Here is a 17114-nt window from a genome sequence, read left to right as displayed (position 1 = left end):
TACAGTTATCTGTTAAAACTGACTTCATGTATGCAAGAATGGAATGCTGAGTGCATTCCCTATCCATTCCGGCTGCCGGAATGGAGTGCTGAGTGCATTCCCTATCTATTCCGCCATCCGGAATTGATGGCTGAGTGCATGGTTAAAAGTATTAGATATTGTTAATCTAGCACAAACATTCCACTTTGGCATAAAGATTTATTTTAAAACTCTTTTGAATCACAACACAACACATTAAAATTACTCTCAATGTTAAATGGCTTATTTGACAGTTGTTGATGGTGCGTTTGCAATAAAAACCACGAATAAGATACATATAACTCACAATTATATTTATGCACATTACACGCATGATTTATGCTAATTTAAGCCTAGCGTACGTACTATTACCCCAGGGACACTTTTAACATCAACACAAATATGGCAAGGATATTAATGATTCCTCAGACACAAGAGCATTGGTGAGGAGTCAAACTCATACTTGCACAGTTGCAAGGTGGATTGGCTAACTGCTACACCAATATACAAGTGGTAAAAACAAGATGACAATGAAATATAAAACAAATAAAAGCTGAGCAGCAACTTCTATCATAAGTTTGTTTTCTTAAAATATTGTTAAAAATGTCAATACTTTTAAATATTTTACACAGAAAGCATTGGTACATGCAGAGTGAAAATGTCAGCATATGGAAATGTATCCATGTATATTAATACTAACCAAAAGTACAGTATAATAATATTGCTAGCACTTCACATTTTTTGTTTTTTTCTTAGGTTATTTTGGACACTTAGGTTTTTTTACTTTCTTCAGTGGATATTTCCTATGTCTTTGCAATCAAGTAATTTGGAACAACTGCTTTTCTGTGTTGTAGCTGACCACACTGTTCAACATGCCGTATAGCACATCAAAACATACACTAAAGCATTCTTATATAAGTGACAGAGTGGAATACATCCACTGCAACATGGAATTATACAAAGTTAAGCCAGATACAGGCATCATTCAGGGTTCAAACTCATTACCTTGCCCTTGGCAGCTCATGTCTTTAACCACTAAGGTATACTTCAGATTGAAACACCCATACCAAACAGCACATGAACTATGTGCCTAAAAATGTGTTCCTGACCATAATTATTTGAACACTTGAACACACCTTCATAGTAACAGACAGAAATGATCATGTTTTGTGGTTTCAAAATCAAAATAGCAACGTCTAGTCTAATGCATATCAGATGATTTTACAATGAGAAATAAACACAAACTTAGTTTAATCATTATAAAATGAAAAGAGAGTTATTCATAACCAGCGTTGCATAGACCCAGCATCAGATCTCGTCAGCTTATACCTGTCCTATACACCTGCATATACTTCTCTCACTACAATCCCCTATAAAATACTGTCTGATGCACACTTGAAGTTGGTTAGGACTCCATAGTTAGGGCTAGATTTACTAAGCTGCGGGTTTGAAAAAGTGGGGATGTTGCCTATAGCAACCAATCAGATTCTAGCTTTCATTTATTTAGTACCTTTTACAAAATGACAGCTAGAATCTGATTGGTTGCTATAGGCAACATCCCCACTTTTTCAAACCCGCAGCTTAGTAAATCTAGCCCTTAGTGTGTTTTGCTGCTGGTGATCTCTTTTATTTGTATTGATTTATATTTAAAGTGAATCTTTTATAGGCACTTTAAATGTTTGTAAGATGTTTTATGTTACACACTAACAGTGTGTCTTTCTTTTCAGATGTAATGTGCATTTTAATGTGTGTTATTTGTCTATTGAATTTCAACCCTTTTTTGTGGTGTTGTGAAGCTTTTCTTATACCTATTATTTTAAATCGTATGTGGTTTTGTGAAATTGCCATGGTGCATGTTTATCCAACAGTTCCCCAGCCCTCAGGAAATTGTGGAGCCAAGACAACTGACATTCAACATTGATTTGCAAGGTAAATATGCATTCAAATATGGTTTATGTCACACTTTGGGTAATATCTGTCAGTCCCTACAAACTATTGTATTGTGATGAATGTAAAGGCCTGTTTCATTTTTATAAACATATAAAAATGTTGGGACCAGATACTTGGGACGGAATCAAAAGTGTACATTTGATTTCTGCTAAATAGAAATTCTGCTGGAAGGACTGCCTCTGGGCATGGTGAACTTATCAGATGTGCCTTTTATAGCCATAGCAGTTTGAACAATAATGATGAGGATTGTTTGGTAGAGTTTGGTTTGATTTTGGCCTAACAGGCCTTAGCTGGAACATATGTGGCTCAGCTAAAAAGAATCATTAATCAAGGTGGATTGCCAATGTCCATTTCATGCTGCGGGAACCACATGGAGGTTTAGCCTTTTGCAGCTTGTAAGTATCTAGTTATGTTATTCCTGTTGTCATTTGTGAACTTGTGTTAGTTAAGATAACATACTGTAGATTTGAATGCTTGAAAGTACAGGTGTGTACAAAGAACACAGGCAACTAATTTGTAACTTTGAATTGGGCCAAGGTTGTTTGCTTTTTATCTGATATTTGAAACAGAAAGAAGACAAGCATGATGGGTTCATGCATGAGCTGCTTTGCAACACTTCTAAGCAATGTGAGGAAACCAATATGTACAGTCAGGTCCATAAATATTGGGACATCTACACAATTCTCATATTTTGGGTTCTATACACCACCACAATGGATTTCAAATGAAACAAACAATATGTGCTTTAACTGCAGACTTTCAGCTTTAATTCGAGGGAATTTATATCCAAATCAGGTGAACGGTGTAGGAATTACAACGGTTTCTATATGTGCCTCCCACTTTTTAAGGGACCAAAAGTAATGGGACAAACTAAACAATCCTACATCAAACTTTCACTTTTTAATACTTTGTTGCAAATCTTTTGCAGTCCATTACAGCCTGAAGTCTGGAACACATAGACATCACCAGACGCTGGGTTTCATCCCTAAAGATGCTCTGCTAGACCTCTACTGCAAATGTCTTCAGTTCCTGCTTATTCTAGGGGCATTTTCCCTTCAGTTTTGTCTTCATCAAGTGAAATGCATGCTCAATCGGATTCAGGTCAGGTGATTGACTTGGACATTGCATAACATTCCACTTGTTAGCCTTAAAGAACACTTTGGTTGCTTTTGCAGTATGCTTCGGGTCATTGTCCATCTGCACTGTGAAGCGCCGTCCAATGAATTCTGAAACATTTGACTGAATATGAGCAGATAATATTGGCCAAAACACTTCAGAATTCATCCTGCTGCTTTTGTCAGCAGTCACATCATCAATAAATACAAGGGAACCAGTTCCATTGGCAGCCATACATGCCCACGCCATGACACTACCACCACCATGCTTCACTGATGAGGTGGTATACTTTTGATCATGAGCAGTTCCTTTCCTTCTCCATACTCTTCTCTTCCCATAACTCTGGTACAAGTTGATCTTTGTCTCATCTGTCCATAGGATGTTGTTCCAGAACTGTAAAGGCTTTTTTAGATGTTGTTTGCCAAACTCTAATCTGGTCTTCCTGTTTTTGTGGCTCACAAATGGTTTACATCTTGAAGTGAACCCTCTATATTCACTCTTGTAAAGTCTTCTCTTGATTGTTGACTTTGACACATATACACCTACCTCCTGGAGAGTGTTCTTGATTTGGCCAACTGTTGTGAAGGGGGTTTTCTTTACCAGGGAAAAAATTCTTCTGTCATCCATCACAGTTGTTTTCTGTGGTCTTCTGGGTCTTTCGGTGTTGCTCAGCTCTCTGGTGCGTTCTTTCTATTTAAGAATGTTCCAAACAGTTGATTTGGCGACACCTAATGTTTTTGCTATCTCTCTGATGGGTTTGTTTTGATTTTTCAGCCTAATGATGGCTTGCTTCACTGATAGCGACAGCTCTTTGGATCTCATATTGAGAGTTGACAGCAACAGATTCCAAATGCAAATGTCACACCTAGGATCAACTCCAGACCTTTTACCTGCTTAATTGATGATGAAATAACGAGGGAATAGCCCACATATGTCCATCAAATAGCTTTGGAGTCGATTGTCCCATTACTTTTGGTCCCTTAAAAAGTGGGAGGCACATATAGAACCCGTTGTAATTCCTACACCGTTCACCTGATTTGGATGTAAATACCCTTAAATTAAAGCTGGAAGTCTACAGTTAAAGCACATCTTGTTTGTTTCATTTCAAATCCAATGTAGTGGTGTATAGAGCCCAAAATATGAGAATTGTGTCGATGTCCCAATATTTATGGACCTAACTGTATGTCTTTTAAAATTTTAGTTTAGAAAGTTGTAGAAGTTCTTATATTTTATTTATGTTTCATTTGCTTACTGTCATTGTGTTTCCAAAAATATTATTTAGAATGTTTTTGAGATACTCATTCAGTTGTAACTCTCTGCTGCTTTGGACACTGAAAAACACCCTACACATCCTTCACTCCATTGTCCATCTAGACACAGTTCTCTTCTGGGTCACTTGCTACCTCTCTAACTGCTCCTGTACTATAGCCACCTGTGGCAAAATCTCCCATTCAATATCACTCTATATTGAGGTCTGACAAGGATTAATTTGTTTACAAATGTTATAGTTTAATATTGAACACCAGATGTCACAACGTTTGAGAGGATGTGCCCATAGTGAAGCCAGTGGACGAATGAAAGTATCTATAGTGTTCGGAATAATATGTAATCGTAAAGTGTTGGTGCTGCATTAAATTTTAGTGTCACAAAAACGGTACATTTGTGAGGTTCATTTGGTGCTCTGCAATGTGGACAATAGCCAATTTGCAAATTTAGTAACTTTTTCTTGTGGGGGGACTTTCAAGGCAAAAATGACACAAATCACACTGCTAAATCAAGCTATAGGAAAAACCCACAAGGCAGTATTACAGAGAATAATGTGTTGAACTTTACAAGACACTTTCCGGGTTACATTACAGGGGACACCTTCATGTGCAGCAAGGCATTTACTAAGTACATTATTTAACGTTGTATGTGAGCTAATCTTGCTGAAGTAATTGTTTTACATTCAACAGGCCAAGCTGGTGTGCCTTTTGGAGTTCAGCAGTTCGTGTGTCACTACACGTTGAAGTATTTCTCCAATGCTCCGAGGCTGCTTATGTGTTTTTTGCCTTTGCCCAGATTGTCTACTCTTATTGCAAGTAACTTTTGCACACAGACCACTGTCTTATTTGCTATGTATTCTGCTGCAACTATTGAATCATGTTTGTTAACAATAAATCTGACCATGCAATAGTGTCATCAAACAGTCCCAATCAAATAGCTGCTGACTACTACACTGCTGTTCTTTGTATTGTCATACACAAGAATCCATACATAGTCCTTTGGGGAACGTTTAGGCACATGTCTACTTGTCCAAGATATTGATGGCATGTTTGGTTTTTGGCCCTTAGCCACGTAATGCCCTTCTCCTGAAATCACACTATATGTAGTGGTTTTTACCTTAAACATTAGAGATATTTGTATATTTAGTATAGTCTCTTTGGTTGTACCACGTATTAGAATGTGGTATTGTGCACGTTCAACATGGTCCGTGAACTTATAGAGATTTGCAATACACCTCTGTAAAAGTGTGTTTCTTAAATGTTGATGGCATTGGCCACAACACTTCTTAGGCTAGGACCTGTTGAAGCCAACAGGCCCAAAATACACTTATGACACAAACGCAACTTTGTTTAGAATCGTGGCCACAGATAAATGCTACACACAAAGTCCACATATTCAAGGGCAAGGTTGTTGTATCAGATGCAAGTTCAGCATCTGTTGGAGTTGGTCTCCACATAACTTTGAATTTCCGTTTTGGACAGCACTGTTGGTCGGCTTCATACGCTATATGTTCATATGTTACACATCAACTATATTGTGTATTGGTCCAGTCATGCAATGTTCCTTTGCAGCAACACACATATACACACTTTGAAGCCTAGTAAAATGTGTGTGTATTTTGGATGTGAACTCAAATGTTCATATTGGATTGGGGTGTAAGAATTAGTTCAGTAATTTCTACTAGCATTCACATTGCTAATGTGGCGTGAAGAAAACTAACAATAGCCTTAAAACACAATCATGCTGGGAATATCTGCAAGTAGTGGGTGTGAGTAATTCATATGTTGGGCCTATTTTGTGTAGAGTAAGACCAATGCCTGCTTTAACATGTGTCTACATGTAAGGTAGCTCAAATACTTTCAAAGTGTGACACATAATACCACTCTGAGGCCACAATTTCATTATCCTCATGTAGCAGAGTGACCATCCTCCAGAATGGCAAGCAATAAGTACTGAACTCTGCCACACAATCTGTAGTGAGATTTTAAACCCCACCCCAAACATAGTGGTTTACACAAAGGTGTGTTTAGAATTAGAGCCAATCAATAAGCAGAGTTTTGTGTGCCTAAATAGCTAATAGGCTAGGAATATGCCATGTCTGCATGGCCATCCTGTGACCAACAGGCACTGTGGTTTTTAAAGGAAAGGGCTAATGTTAACTTGTGCAAACATGACACAACTTGATGTAGAGTCCAAAAATTGCATGCACCAAATCAAAGACAGATATTCCAATCCAAACGACAGGTAGGCAAAGCACCCCACAAACATTCGTACAGTTCTACTTTGAAAAGCCATTACCCTACAACAAATCTATACTCAATTTCAAACACCTTCTGATGACAGCATCAAATCCAAGTTACCACAAGGGGAAAACTGACACTATACGGTGTAAGATTTACTTACTATCCCCATGTCCCCCTAGAGTGTCTGCCCTAGCATAGCACACAGTAACACTAGTAATTAATGTTGTTGCTACTCATTCCCATAGCATCTCTGAGCTCAGTTCCACACTGAGATTGAATTTGAGCCTTACAATTGGTCAGATACACTGTATGTAATTTCTTCATGTTGGTATGAGACTTCCTATTGTTCACTTATGCCGAATGGGTAATTGTATGTGTATTCTCAATAAAACACATCAATATTTCACCATTTTCCATTAACAAGGTTTACACATCTTTGTCAAATCTCTGCCCCCAAAAAACTGTCATGTCCACAATATGCCAGCGCCTGCTCAGTCAAATTGCAAATTTGCAGGAGAGAAGGAAAAGGACGGGTGGGATTAAATAACTGATTTAATAGAGAAACCAGGTTTCCTCGCTGCAAAGCAGAGAGTACTCGTCTCATCCGCGACGGACGCCATATTTTTGGATGGAGAAGCAACCATTACACATACAGGTGTCAGAAAGATCCGTGCGAGATGTGAGCACGCCCATACGTGCTCAGAGAACCAGAGTGCAGAGTACTGCACAACACTTCTTCATCACAAAATGAGGTACGCAGTCTTCTCCAGAAAAGAGTTACGTGTTCTGACCGAGGGCATGGATAACGTGCCCTCGGGCAGATATGTTTCGAATGAGGTGAAGCTGCGGGCGTATCTCCAAGTCCGAGTCCATCGGCATATACGCCTTCGATTCAACTGCTGGCGGACGGTAGTGCAGTTGCAGAGGCGGTGGAGCGGCCTCCGCCGCTGTCAGCCACAGCTGCTCCGCAAGCTCCGAGAGGAGGTCATAAGAAGTCAGTTCTCTATTAATCGCTAAACACGTGTATAAACATATAGTTCACCCAAATCACCTGATATGCCCTACCACTACACTACATATCAATCTTTCTCCACACTGGAAAGGTCATTCCCCTTCCAATGCATCCAACCTGCTTGGCTCCTGTCTCCTAAATTTGGCTGCTGGACATTTACTTTCCCACATGATTTATTGAGAAACTTCAGGACATTAATGCAGGTTTTTGAATCAAGATCTCCAACTCTTGACCCCAGTGATTTAACTTGCTGACCTAAGCTTAAAAACCATTTGCAGATTTGAGTGGCAGATGTTTTGTTATTGCCAAAACATTTGAAAGGCAGGTTTGAAAACCAAAAGATTTTAGCTCATTTTCAAAGATTTGGAAGGTCCCATAAGGTGAAAACATATTACCTACTGTACTATATATACCTAATCAGTCATTCATTAACTGGCTATTAACAATGTGAGGGAGTCCCACAAAGGATGATTTCAAAAGTACTCATCATCCACAGTATTTGATATCCCTCCACTAATTCAGTGGCGCTGTACAGAGAAAACTCATTCACATCAGTACCAGCCCCATGGGAGCTTGAAGATTTAAATTCCCTAACATATTGTTATGCACGTTTTGTCGCTATCCAATAACGATTGTCGAATCTCGATTTGTGTTTCCAACGCACAAATATTTATTCTCAAAAAGAAGCAGAATAATTCAAGCGAAATAATAATAAGTACAGCCGTTACTTATCGCAGGTGCTCTGGATCCAGCGAACAGTCATTCAGGTCTGAAGTCTGTGGACAAGATGTCTGATCTCCGGATGAAAAGCTCATGCTTATATGCAAACAGAAATACAGTAAAACAATGCAGATGGCGTGGCTTGCTTCTATTGGTCCAAGTTTAAGGAAGGTCCAGGGGATTGTAGATCATAGGCTGGTTTAATCTAAGGAATCCAAAGGTGAGGGTCATCTCTCCAGGGGATGTGCTCTGTTCTTCCCGCTGTAACTCCAATTACAACCAGTCCATTAGCATTTTACAATCAGCCTCATATTAAAGGTTTATTCCCTAACATCAATAACTAGAGTATGCAATGTGCGATCTATTCGCCGAATGCACCGGACAACTACTGATGTAAAGGGGATTAATATGATATCAGACATGACACATTTCCTTTAACCTGAACCATATGTATCACTAATATGCATATAACTTATAATATTACACATAAACACTACTATATTTCAACATAAATAACTATGTGTTGCAACTACGACTAATGTGTACTATTTACAAATGTGGGTGTTTGTGCGAATGTATACAAAAGTGTAAAAACTGTTATTGCCACGTGTTGCGGCTGGATACGCCCTTCCACGCCGTAGCGTGCTCTATGCATAATTTCAGACAAAGACAATCAAGTTTGCTCGATATTAATTAAAATGACTTTATCCAATTTGCTGACTTTGACAGTATACACACAGACTACTGTCAATTTTTAATATCTACAACACTCCCAAATCAGACTACTGGGTGGCTAATTTTGAGTCCACACATGCAACAATGGAGCAAACATGCAAACTCCACACAGATAAGGCTATGAACCGGACTCAAACTCCTGACCCCAGTGCTGTGATAGCAAAGCGCTAACCACTAGGCCACTGAGATATTCCGCATCCTGACACCAAAAATAAACATTTGTGACAGGTCATGTGAAGTGCCTTGTGCCTATCATGTTTATCTCCTTTCTTTAGTAGTAGTTAATATTTGTCTCTGCTGACAATGAGTTTTATTTAAAATGTCTGATCACATGATTATCATACTGCTATCGTTTATTAAGCTGGTGAATCTGTTAACAATACCCTGTTTATTTGTGGCTTGTTTCCAACAGACTGGGCACGTTTGGAACAGCGGCAACGGCACCAGCCGGTGGTGGAGGAGGATGAGCAGCAGCCACAGCCGGAGCAGCCACAGCCACCAGCGCAGCAGCCAGAGCAGCCACTGCCAACAGCACAGCAGCAGCCACTGCCACCAGTGCAGCAGCAGGCAGAGGGGGATGGCGACGCCAATGACGAAGGCGAGGCCGACCTAGAGACGGAGGTGGAGGGGCAGGGCAAGGCAGATGATGAGTCGCCCGACAAATCTGAGGCTGAGCCCCAGTCCTCCATCTCCGCATCTGGTGACGCTGAGTCGGAATTGGAGGCGGCGGCGGAGCCTGAACCCGAGGCCCAGGAGGACAACGGGCAGCTGGTGTTGCCTCAAGTGGATGAGGCGTTAGGAGAGAGTACGTATTTACAGGAAAGGCTTTTCTGATTTTGAAAACATTCCAATGTCCATTATTCTTGTAAATAATCCCTGCTGTCATACATGTTGATTAAAAGGTGACAGTAATGTCACAGGTTTCAATCATAATGGCCATCTAAATGTGAGTTTGTGTACAACAGAAAACAACAGCCAGAGCCATTTTAACACATGAGCACACAGGGCAGGGGCCACATGAGCAGAGGGGCCCGATAGGCTTGACAACTTGTCAGTATATTATTCTATTGATTTAAAATGCTATTCTAAAACAAATCTCATGTAATAAAGTGAGGCAAAGGTGTGTTTGAACACTTGATTAATAATAAAAAATTGCTTGGAATTTTCTACAGCCACCTCCGTTTGTATGATGGTATGGAAAATCTTGCTTTACCAAATCAAGGGTCATGTTATATTAGGCAATTGTTTATAGATTAATGTCTGCTCTGCAGCAGACGTTTTAATGGTCAAACAATGAATTTGTTGGAGGTACCAATAAGGATGAGCTGAATTTTCAATACAATTTTGGTTTAATTCCTGTGAGTGATTGTGTAGGTAGGGCCCCAGTGTACTGCTTTGGCCTGGGGCCTATAATGCTGTTAAGGCGACCCTGTCCAAGGCCCTGGGGCATATCAGAAATTTGTACATCTCAAAAAATGCAACACAAAAGCCTTATCAGCGTCTAATGTGCGGCCAAATGCATTTGGAGCAAGAGGCCTAACAGTTTAAAGTCATGTAACAGTACACGTCTTTAGTAAGTCCTGTCTGCTTGTAAAATTAGTGTGCCATGGACTTGTTTCTTTATTTGTTTTACAGCACACGTGGAGCAATCTGGAATGTGCCCCACCCATCTGCAAAACAACTTAGTGTTGAAATAAACAAGTATATAATGGAAATTCAAAAACATGAAGAAAAAAAATTAAAAAATTGATAAAAAAAATCTGGGAATGGGCACATTGTTAATTTTCTTTTAGTTATGTAAATAGTTATTTCTATATTGAATGTAAATAGTTTTGAAATTTGTATTCTTCTGACAATAATCACAAATTATCTAAACAAATCATTGGTGTGTGTGTGTGTCTTTATTAATATATTACAAATGCACAATATGTGGGTCTATGGTCAATAAAGAATGGATATGGATTCCAAACATTTAAATGACAGGTTTTTTTTTTACACAAATCCATCTTCGCTGCAACATTTATATAGCCCTACTAATTGTGACTATCAGCAAATGAAGATACACAAAGTGTATTTTGTAAGGAAATTCATACTAACATAGGAAGAACAGTAACTCCATACACATAAGGCAATGGTCAGGAATCCAACTCCAGCACAGGGAGTCAAAGGTGCTAAATTATAAGCCACCATGCTGATCTGGTGTTGGCTATAGTATTTTGCTACACAAGAAGATGGTGAAATCACATCCAAGCACAAGCAGTAGCTGAAGAAAAAAAGGTTTGCATTTGCTATTTCCATGTCAGCCAAAGGAACATATGCCCTCCATCAACAATACGCCCCTCCAATAGGTAGGCCATCCGTAGTAATAGCAGATACATAAATAATGTGCCCTGTGGGCAAGATTAATTCTAAAAGGTATATTGCAAATGCCCTAGCTAATAAACTAGTTCTGCAAATCATGTGCCATTGTAGTGATAATTCAAGGTTAACTTCAAGTGTCAGAGCAAAGCCAATTACACATTGAAGAGAACATCCAAACTGTACAGAGATGAGTCAATATTTGGTATTTGAACTCATGTCCTCAGTGCTGTAAGGCAGAAGTGCAACTGCTGGAAACCACTATGCTACTCAAGTGTGGTGAGTGTTCTGTTTGGGTAAAGCTGAGTACATGACATAACCTGTAAGCCATAGATCCAGATAAAACTAGTTTTGCCGGCAATGTGGCATTTAGCTTCAAGGAGCCTGTCCCCTCCAAATCCACCCCCTCCCTCCACCCTCTTGGGCTATTCATAGTATTAAATGTCAGCATGCGCATAATAATGTGCATGTCAACTGTGGTCCATGCCGCTTTATGAAAGTTCAAACATTGACATTGTCAGGCATGAAAAAAGGAACTTGCCATAATAAAGTTGCATTAGAGTGGTAGATACATGTTAAATATGAGGCCAGATTTGACATTGTGGTCGAGCGTGTAGGATAAATAAAAAAACAAAATCCAAGTTCCTGAGGTGTTTGTTAGATGAATGATTACAGTCCACAATCTGAACACAAATGTTATGGGTATGCTTGGTATTTGAACTCGCCTGCAGTTTAGTGAGTCCAAAGTTCTAACCACTGAGCTACCTGTGAGATTCCTATTTTGTATGTCATTTGTCTGAATAATGAAGAGTACTATTAAGTCTCAGTTTCCTGTGTAGCACGCATGCTGTATTGTTGCTTTTCTTCCTATTTTTTCAGATATCAGGTTGTGATAGTGGTTAGCTATCCCACTTTCCAAAAAGGCAGTCATGAGTTCTAACCCAGACACAAACCCTTTATCTCTGTGGAGGTTGGATACACTCTTGTGTATGTATCTTTTATGGAAGAGTATGCTATGCATTTTCCTAACAACTCAGATGGATTTATACTACACCATACATTTTCATAGATTCTTTATTCATTTGCTTTTAATGTAGCCATGTACATGCATTTTGAGTACTATACGGCCACTTGAACTCCAAAACACACACAAAGGCCTTCAGCTATCTGTCTTTTAGATAACAATTTGGATTACGCTAATTAATCGCAAACGAGAAACATCGATCACAGTGTACCACATCAATGCTATTTGAAAATGATTAATTAGTTAAGAGCTATCTTGTCAAAATAATGCACAGGCATTGTGTTTGGATATGTGTAAACAAACTCGTCGGACCTCCCACATTGGGCATGACGTATACGTTTCTTAGCTTAACGTCAATTGCTTGGGATCCGTTGCTTATGCTTCTACCTTGTCTAAAGAACCGCAGGTGAGTGTGTTTTTTGAGTTTGAGATTCTTATTTCTCTCGCGTAAGTATCTGCATCTCTCACAGTATGCTACGCAAATGACACTGCGGAACGATGCATTTCCGTACCTTGATGAATCAGGCCCCAGGATAGGACAGTGTCTTGAAGACCTAGGGATTGTAGTGTATGAGAAGAGAGTGGCTAACAGTGTCAAATGCAGCAGAGAGATGCAGGAGAATTAAAAGAGCGTAATGGCCTTTAGTTTGTGTAGTGATCAAACCAGTGATAACCTTAGTCAACTCAGTCTCTGTTGAAAATGAAAGCCTGACTGCAGAGGATCCAATCGGATGTTTACGGATAGGAAGCATGTGAGAGTGTAGACATGTCTCTCTAGAAGCTTGGAGGGGCATGGGAGCTGAAGGATGGGATAGTGATTTGAAAGATAGTTTGGGTCAGAATTTTGTTTTTTCAGAATTGGAGTAATCACTGCGTGCTTGTGCAAAGACGTTACCAGTAGAGAGATTAGAGATTTTAGCTAGACATGGAATGAGCACAGGAGACAGGAATCTACAGATTTGTGAGGGTCTAGGATCAAGAGGACAGGAGGTAGAGTAGAAAGATAAAAAGAGAGTAGATACTTCATCTTCATTTGTGGGATCAAATGAAGAAAGGGTGTCAGAGAATGCTGGGAAGGAATTGAGCTGATTGCTTGTCGAGAAAGATTGTATCATTTCTAGTATGATGTTATCAATCCTGTCATTGAAGTAGGAAGCACGATCCTGGGCACTGATAATAGTCGAACAATTTGGGTTGGGAGGGTTGAGAACAGATTTAAATATGTTAAAAAGGTCTTTGGGGTTAGAAGTCTGAGCAGAGATGAGTAACTGGAAGTATGTTTGTTTTGCAGTGTCCAGAGCATTTTAATATGAGTGGTAGAATGACGCATATGTGCATAAATCAGAGGTACGAGATTTACAACAGTGACGTTCTGTTTTACGAGTTTAGTTTTTGAAGATTTTGTGTTACTTTAGTGTGCCATGGCTGGCATCGAAGTAGACATGGAGTATGAATTTTCTCTGCAGCCACTTGATCAATGGCTGTTGCTAGGGTTTCGTGAAAATTATGTGCTGCCATATCAAGGGAGGAGAATGTAGAAATTGGGGAGAGAAGGTGTTGGAGAGAGGTGGAAAACTGTTGAAAATTAATAGAGTTAAGATTTCTGCAGGTATGAGTTTGACAACAGAGGGGTTACAGTGCTGGGGGTGAGTGTCTAGCTGAGAAGGTGATGATCTGATAGGGAGAAAGGAGTGTTAAGGAAATCATAAACTAAGCATACACTAGAGGAAACAAGTTCAATGCAATGGCCATCCCAATGAGTAGAAGATTCATCCCATTGGGAAACACAGAGGGAAGAGGTTAGAGAGAATAGTTTGGAAACATCATTAAAATGTGGATTAGCAATGGGGATGTTAAAATCACCCAGGATAATGGTGGAGATGTTGGAAGATAAGAAGTGAGGGAGCCATGCAGAGAAATCTCCAAGAAATTGTTGGTGTGGTACAGGAACTGAAGAATCTCAGACAGTAGGTTGTTTAGGATTGCAGAGTAACTTCTATTGCTGACAAAGATTGCATAGAACAGGAAGGATTTTTTTTTTATTCCAAAGGTCCAATGAGGTCAGGAGAGAAACACATTGTAAACTGATGAGATAGGTGGTTCATTCCACATCAACACAGGGTTTCAAACTGACCGTTTCAGATTGTAATGAAATTTGGTATAATAAATGCTGTCATTGGTGTAAAGAAAACCACCAAATCTTACATATATGCGCTGGTTTTGAAGTTACATGCCTTTAAAGTTGCACTTTTTAAACAAAAGATTTGCTTTTAACGTTTTTTTTAAATTGCATTTGTAGCTCACCTGATTGAGCGAGAGAGTTGGGAAAGGTTTAATTTTAAACCTCTTTTATGGGCTTTCATATGGTACACAGCAGAATGTTTCAATAAAAATTAAAAATTTATATTTTCAAAATCAAAATGTTGATATATCCCCATAGGATCATGATGGGATCATCTGCTACAAGAGCTTTCAGTTTTGAGGACAGTACACCTTGGTCTATCTTCATTTTTAAAATTACTATTGAAGCTGCTGCTATTTGCCTAATGAGCTTTTATTAGTGTTGCTGCTCTCCCTGTCTACAATGTCTCACATATGCTCTCTAACATTGAAAATAACAAATAATTTCATTGTCTCCCACCATTTCACTTCTGGGTGAAGCCCACCTTCGGCTATCTTCTTTCAGCCAGTGCTCTGCCTGTTCATATGGTAATTGGTTGCTTGCAATGATAGTAAATGGAGTCAGTAGTAGTAGAATAGAATAACTGATTTATTGTATGACAAACACTTAGTAGTAAAAATAATGGAGCCTTGAGGTTGCAGATGGAACATGGCAAAACAAAACAGAATCCAAGAATAGCAGAGTATAAACAAAACTTAGTCCAGATATTGTATGAAATAAATAAACACAAACCAGGGGCCCGATTCATCAAGGTACGCAAACACATCCGTATTTGCATTGCATACTTTGAGTGACGCAGACACTTACGCAAGATAAATAAGAACCTCGAACTCCAAAAACACACCCACTTGTGGTCTTCTACACTTAAGGAATGGAAATAAGAATCGCAAATTCAAAAAAACACACCCACCTGCGGATCTTTAAACAAGGTAGAAACACAAGCGAGGGATCACAAGCAATTGACTTGAACCTAAGAAATGTATACGTCACGCCCAATGTAGGAGGTCCGAACAGTTTGTTTACACATAACAAAACAATGCCTGTGGCTTATTTTCACGGGATAGCTCTTTACTCATTAATCATTGGCAAATAACAATGATGTGGCACACTGTGAACTGATGTTTCTCGTTTGCTATTAATTAGCATAATACACACTTTTACCTAAAAGACACATTGCTGAAGGCCTTTCTGTGTTTTGGATTTCAAGTCCCCATATAGTACGCAAAATGCATGGACATGGCTACATTAAAAGCATGAATCTATGAATCAATAAAAATGTATGTTGTACTATAAATCCATCTGGGTTTTCAGGAGAATGCATAGCATACTCTTCCATAAAGCATACACACACACACACACACAAGAGTGTATACAACCTCCACACAGATAAAGGGTTTCTGTCTGGATTGGAACTCATAACTGCCTTTATGGAAAGTGGGAAAGCTACCCACTATCACAACCTGATATTTGAAAAAAGCTGGAAGAACACCACCAATACAGCATGCGTGCTACACAGGCAACTGACACTTAATAGTACTCTTCATTATTCACACAAATTACTGACAAAATTGGAATCTCACGGGTAGCTCAGTGGTTAGCACTTTGAGCTCATAACACAGCAGGCATGAGTTCAAATACCAAGCATACCCATAACAATTGTGTGCACATTGTGTGCACATTGTGCACTGTAATCATTAAGCTAAGAAGGAACTTGACACAATAGTTTTATTTTTTGATTTGTTCTACATGCTCAACCACATTGTAAAATATGCCCTCATATTTATCCTGTATTGTAATAAACTCATTTTTTGGGGGGAACTTTCGAAAAGCTTTAGGGCCCGCAGTTCACATGCACATTATTATGTGCATGCTGACATTTATTACTATGAATGGACTAAGGGGGGGTTGTAAGGGACAGCCTCCTTGGAGTTAAATGCAACATTGCCTGCAAACCGACTTTTATCTGGATCCACGGCGTACAGGTTATGTGATGTACTCAGCTTTATCCAAACAGAACGGTCAAAACAGTCCAGTACCATGGAGCCAGGGCTGTCTTTCCCATTGGACACAATGGACAGGTGCCCGGGGACCCTGCAGCTCAGGGGGGCCCGTTGGAGGCAGCACAAAAAAAAAAAACCTGAAAAAAAAGAAAGAAAATACTTACCTTGCGGTCAGCTGGCGATCCGGCTCCCTCCATGGTCTCCTCCTCCATGTGGCGCTCACAGTGCAGGTCGGGCGTGACATCATCACGCCCGCCCGACATCCATTGTGGAGCGAGACGGAGGAGGAGATCATGGCGGGAGCCGGATCGCCAGCTGACCGCAAGGTAAGTATTTTCTTTCTTTTTTTTCAGGTTTTTTTTGTTGTGCTGCCTCCAACGGGCCCCCCTGGGCTGCAGGGCCCATATATATAGTCACTTTTTTTTTTTTTAAATATAAATGTATATATAGGGGCCCCGGTGCACTGCTTTGCCCGTGGGCCCAAAATGTT

General features: G+C 39.6%; 1 protein-coding gene across 1 annotated transcript in view; it reads left to right on the top strand.

Moving 5' to 3' along the window:
* LOC142140326 (uncharacterized) overlaps nucleotides 1-10824 on the top strand; it is a 36938-nt gene extending 26114 nt beyond the window's left edge. Inside the window, exons 2-5 of the mRNA XM_075198119.1 lie at nucleotides 1887-1947; nucleotides 5040-5165; nucleotides 9473-9865; nucleotides 10696-10824. Of these exons, the coding sequence (XP_075054220.1) occupies nucleotides 1887-1947; nucleotides 5040-5165; nucleotides 9473-9865; nucleotides 10696-10757 (642 nt within the window). The 3' untranslated portion in view covers nucleotides 10758-10824. The remainder of the gene's footprint in view (nucleotides 1-1886; nucleotides 1948-5039; nucleotides 5166-9472; nucleotides 9866-10695) is intronic.
* Nucleotides 10825-17114: the final 6290 nt, after the last annotated feature.

Source organism: Mixophyes fleayi, chromosome 2 (genome assembly GCF_038048845.1).
Source record: "Mixophyes fleayi isolate aMixFle1 chromosome 2, aMixFle1.hap1, whole genome shotgun sequence".
In the NCBI taxonomy this organism is placed as follows: domain Eukaryota; kingdom Metazoa; phylum Chordata; class Amphibia; order Anura; family Limnodynastidae; genus Mixophyes; species Mixophyes fleayi.
This window is presented reverse-complemented; position numbering and strand designations above follow the sequence as displayed.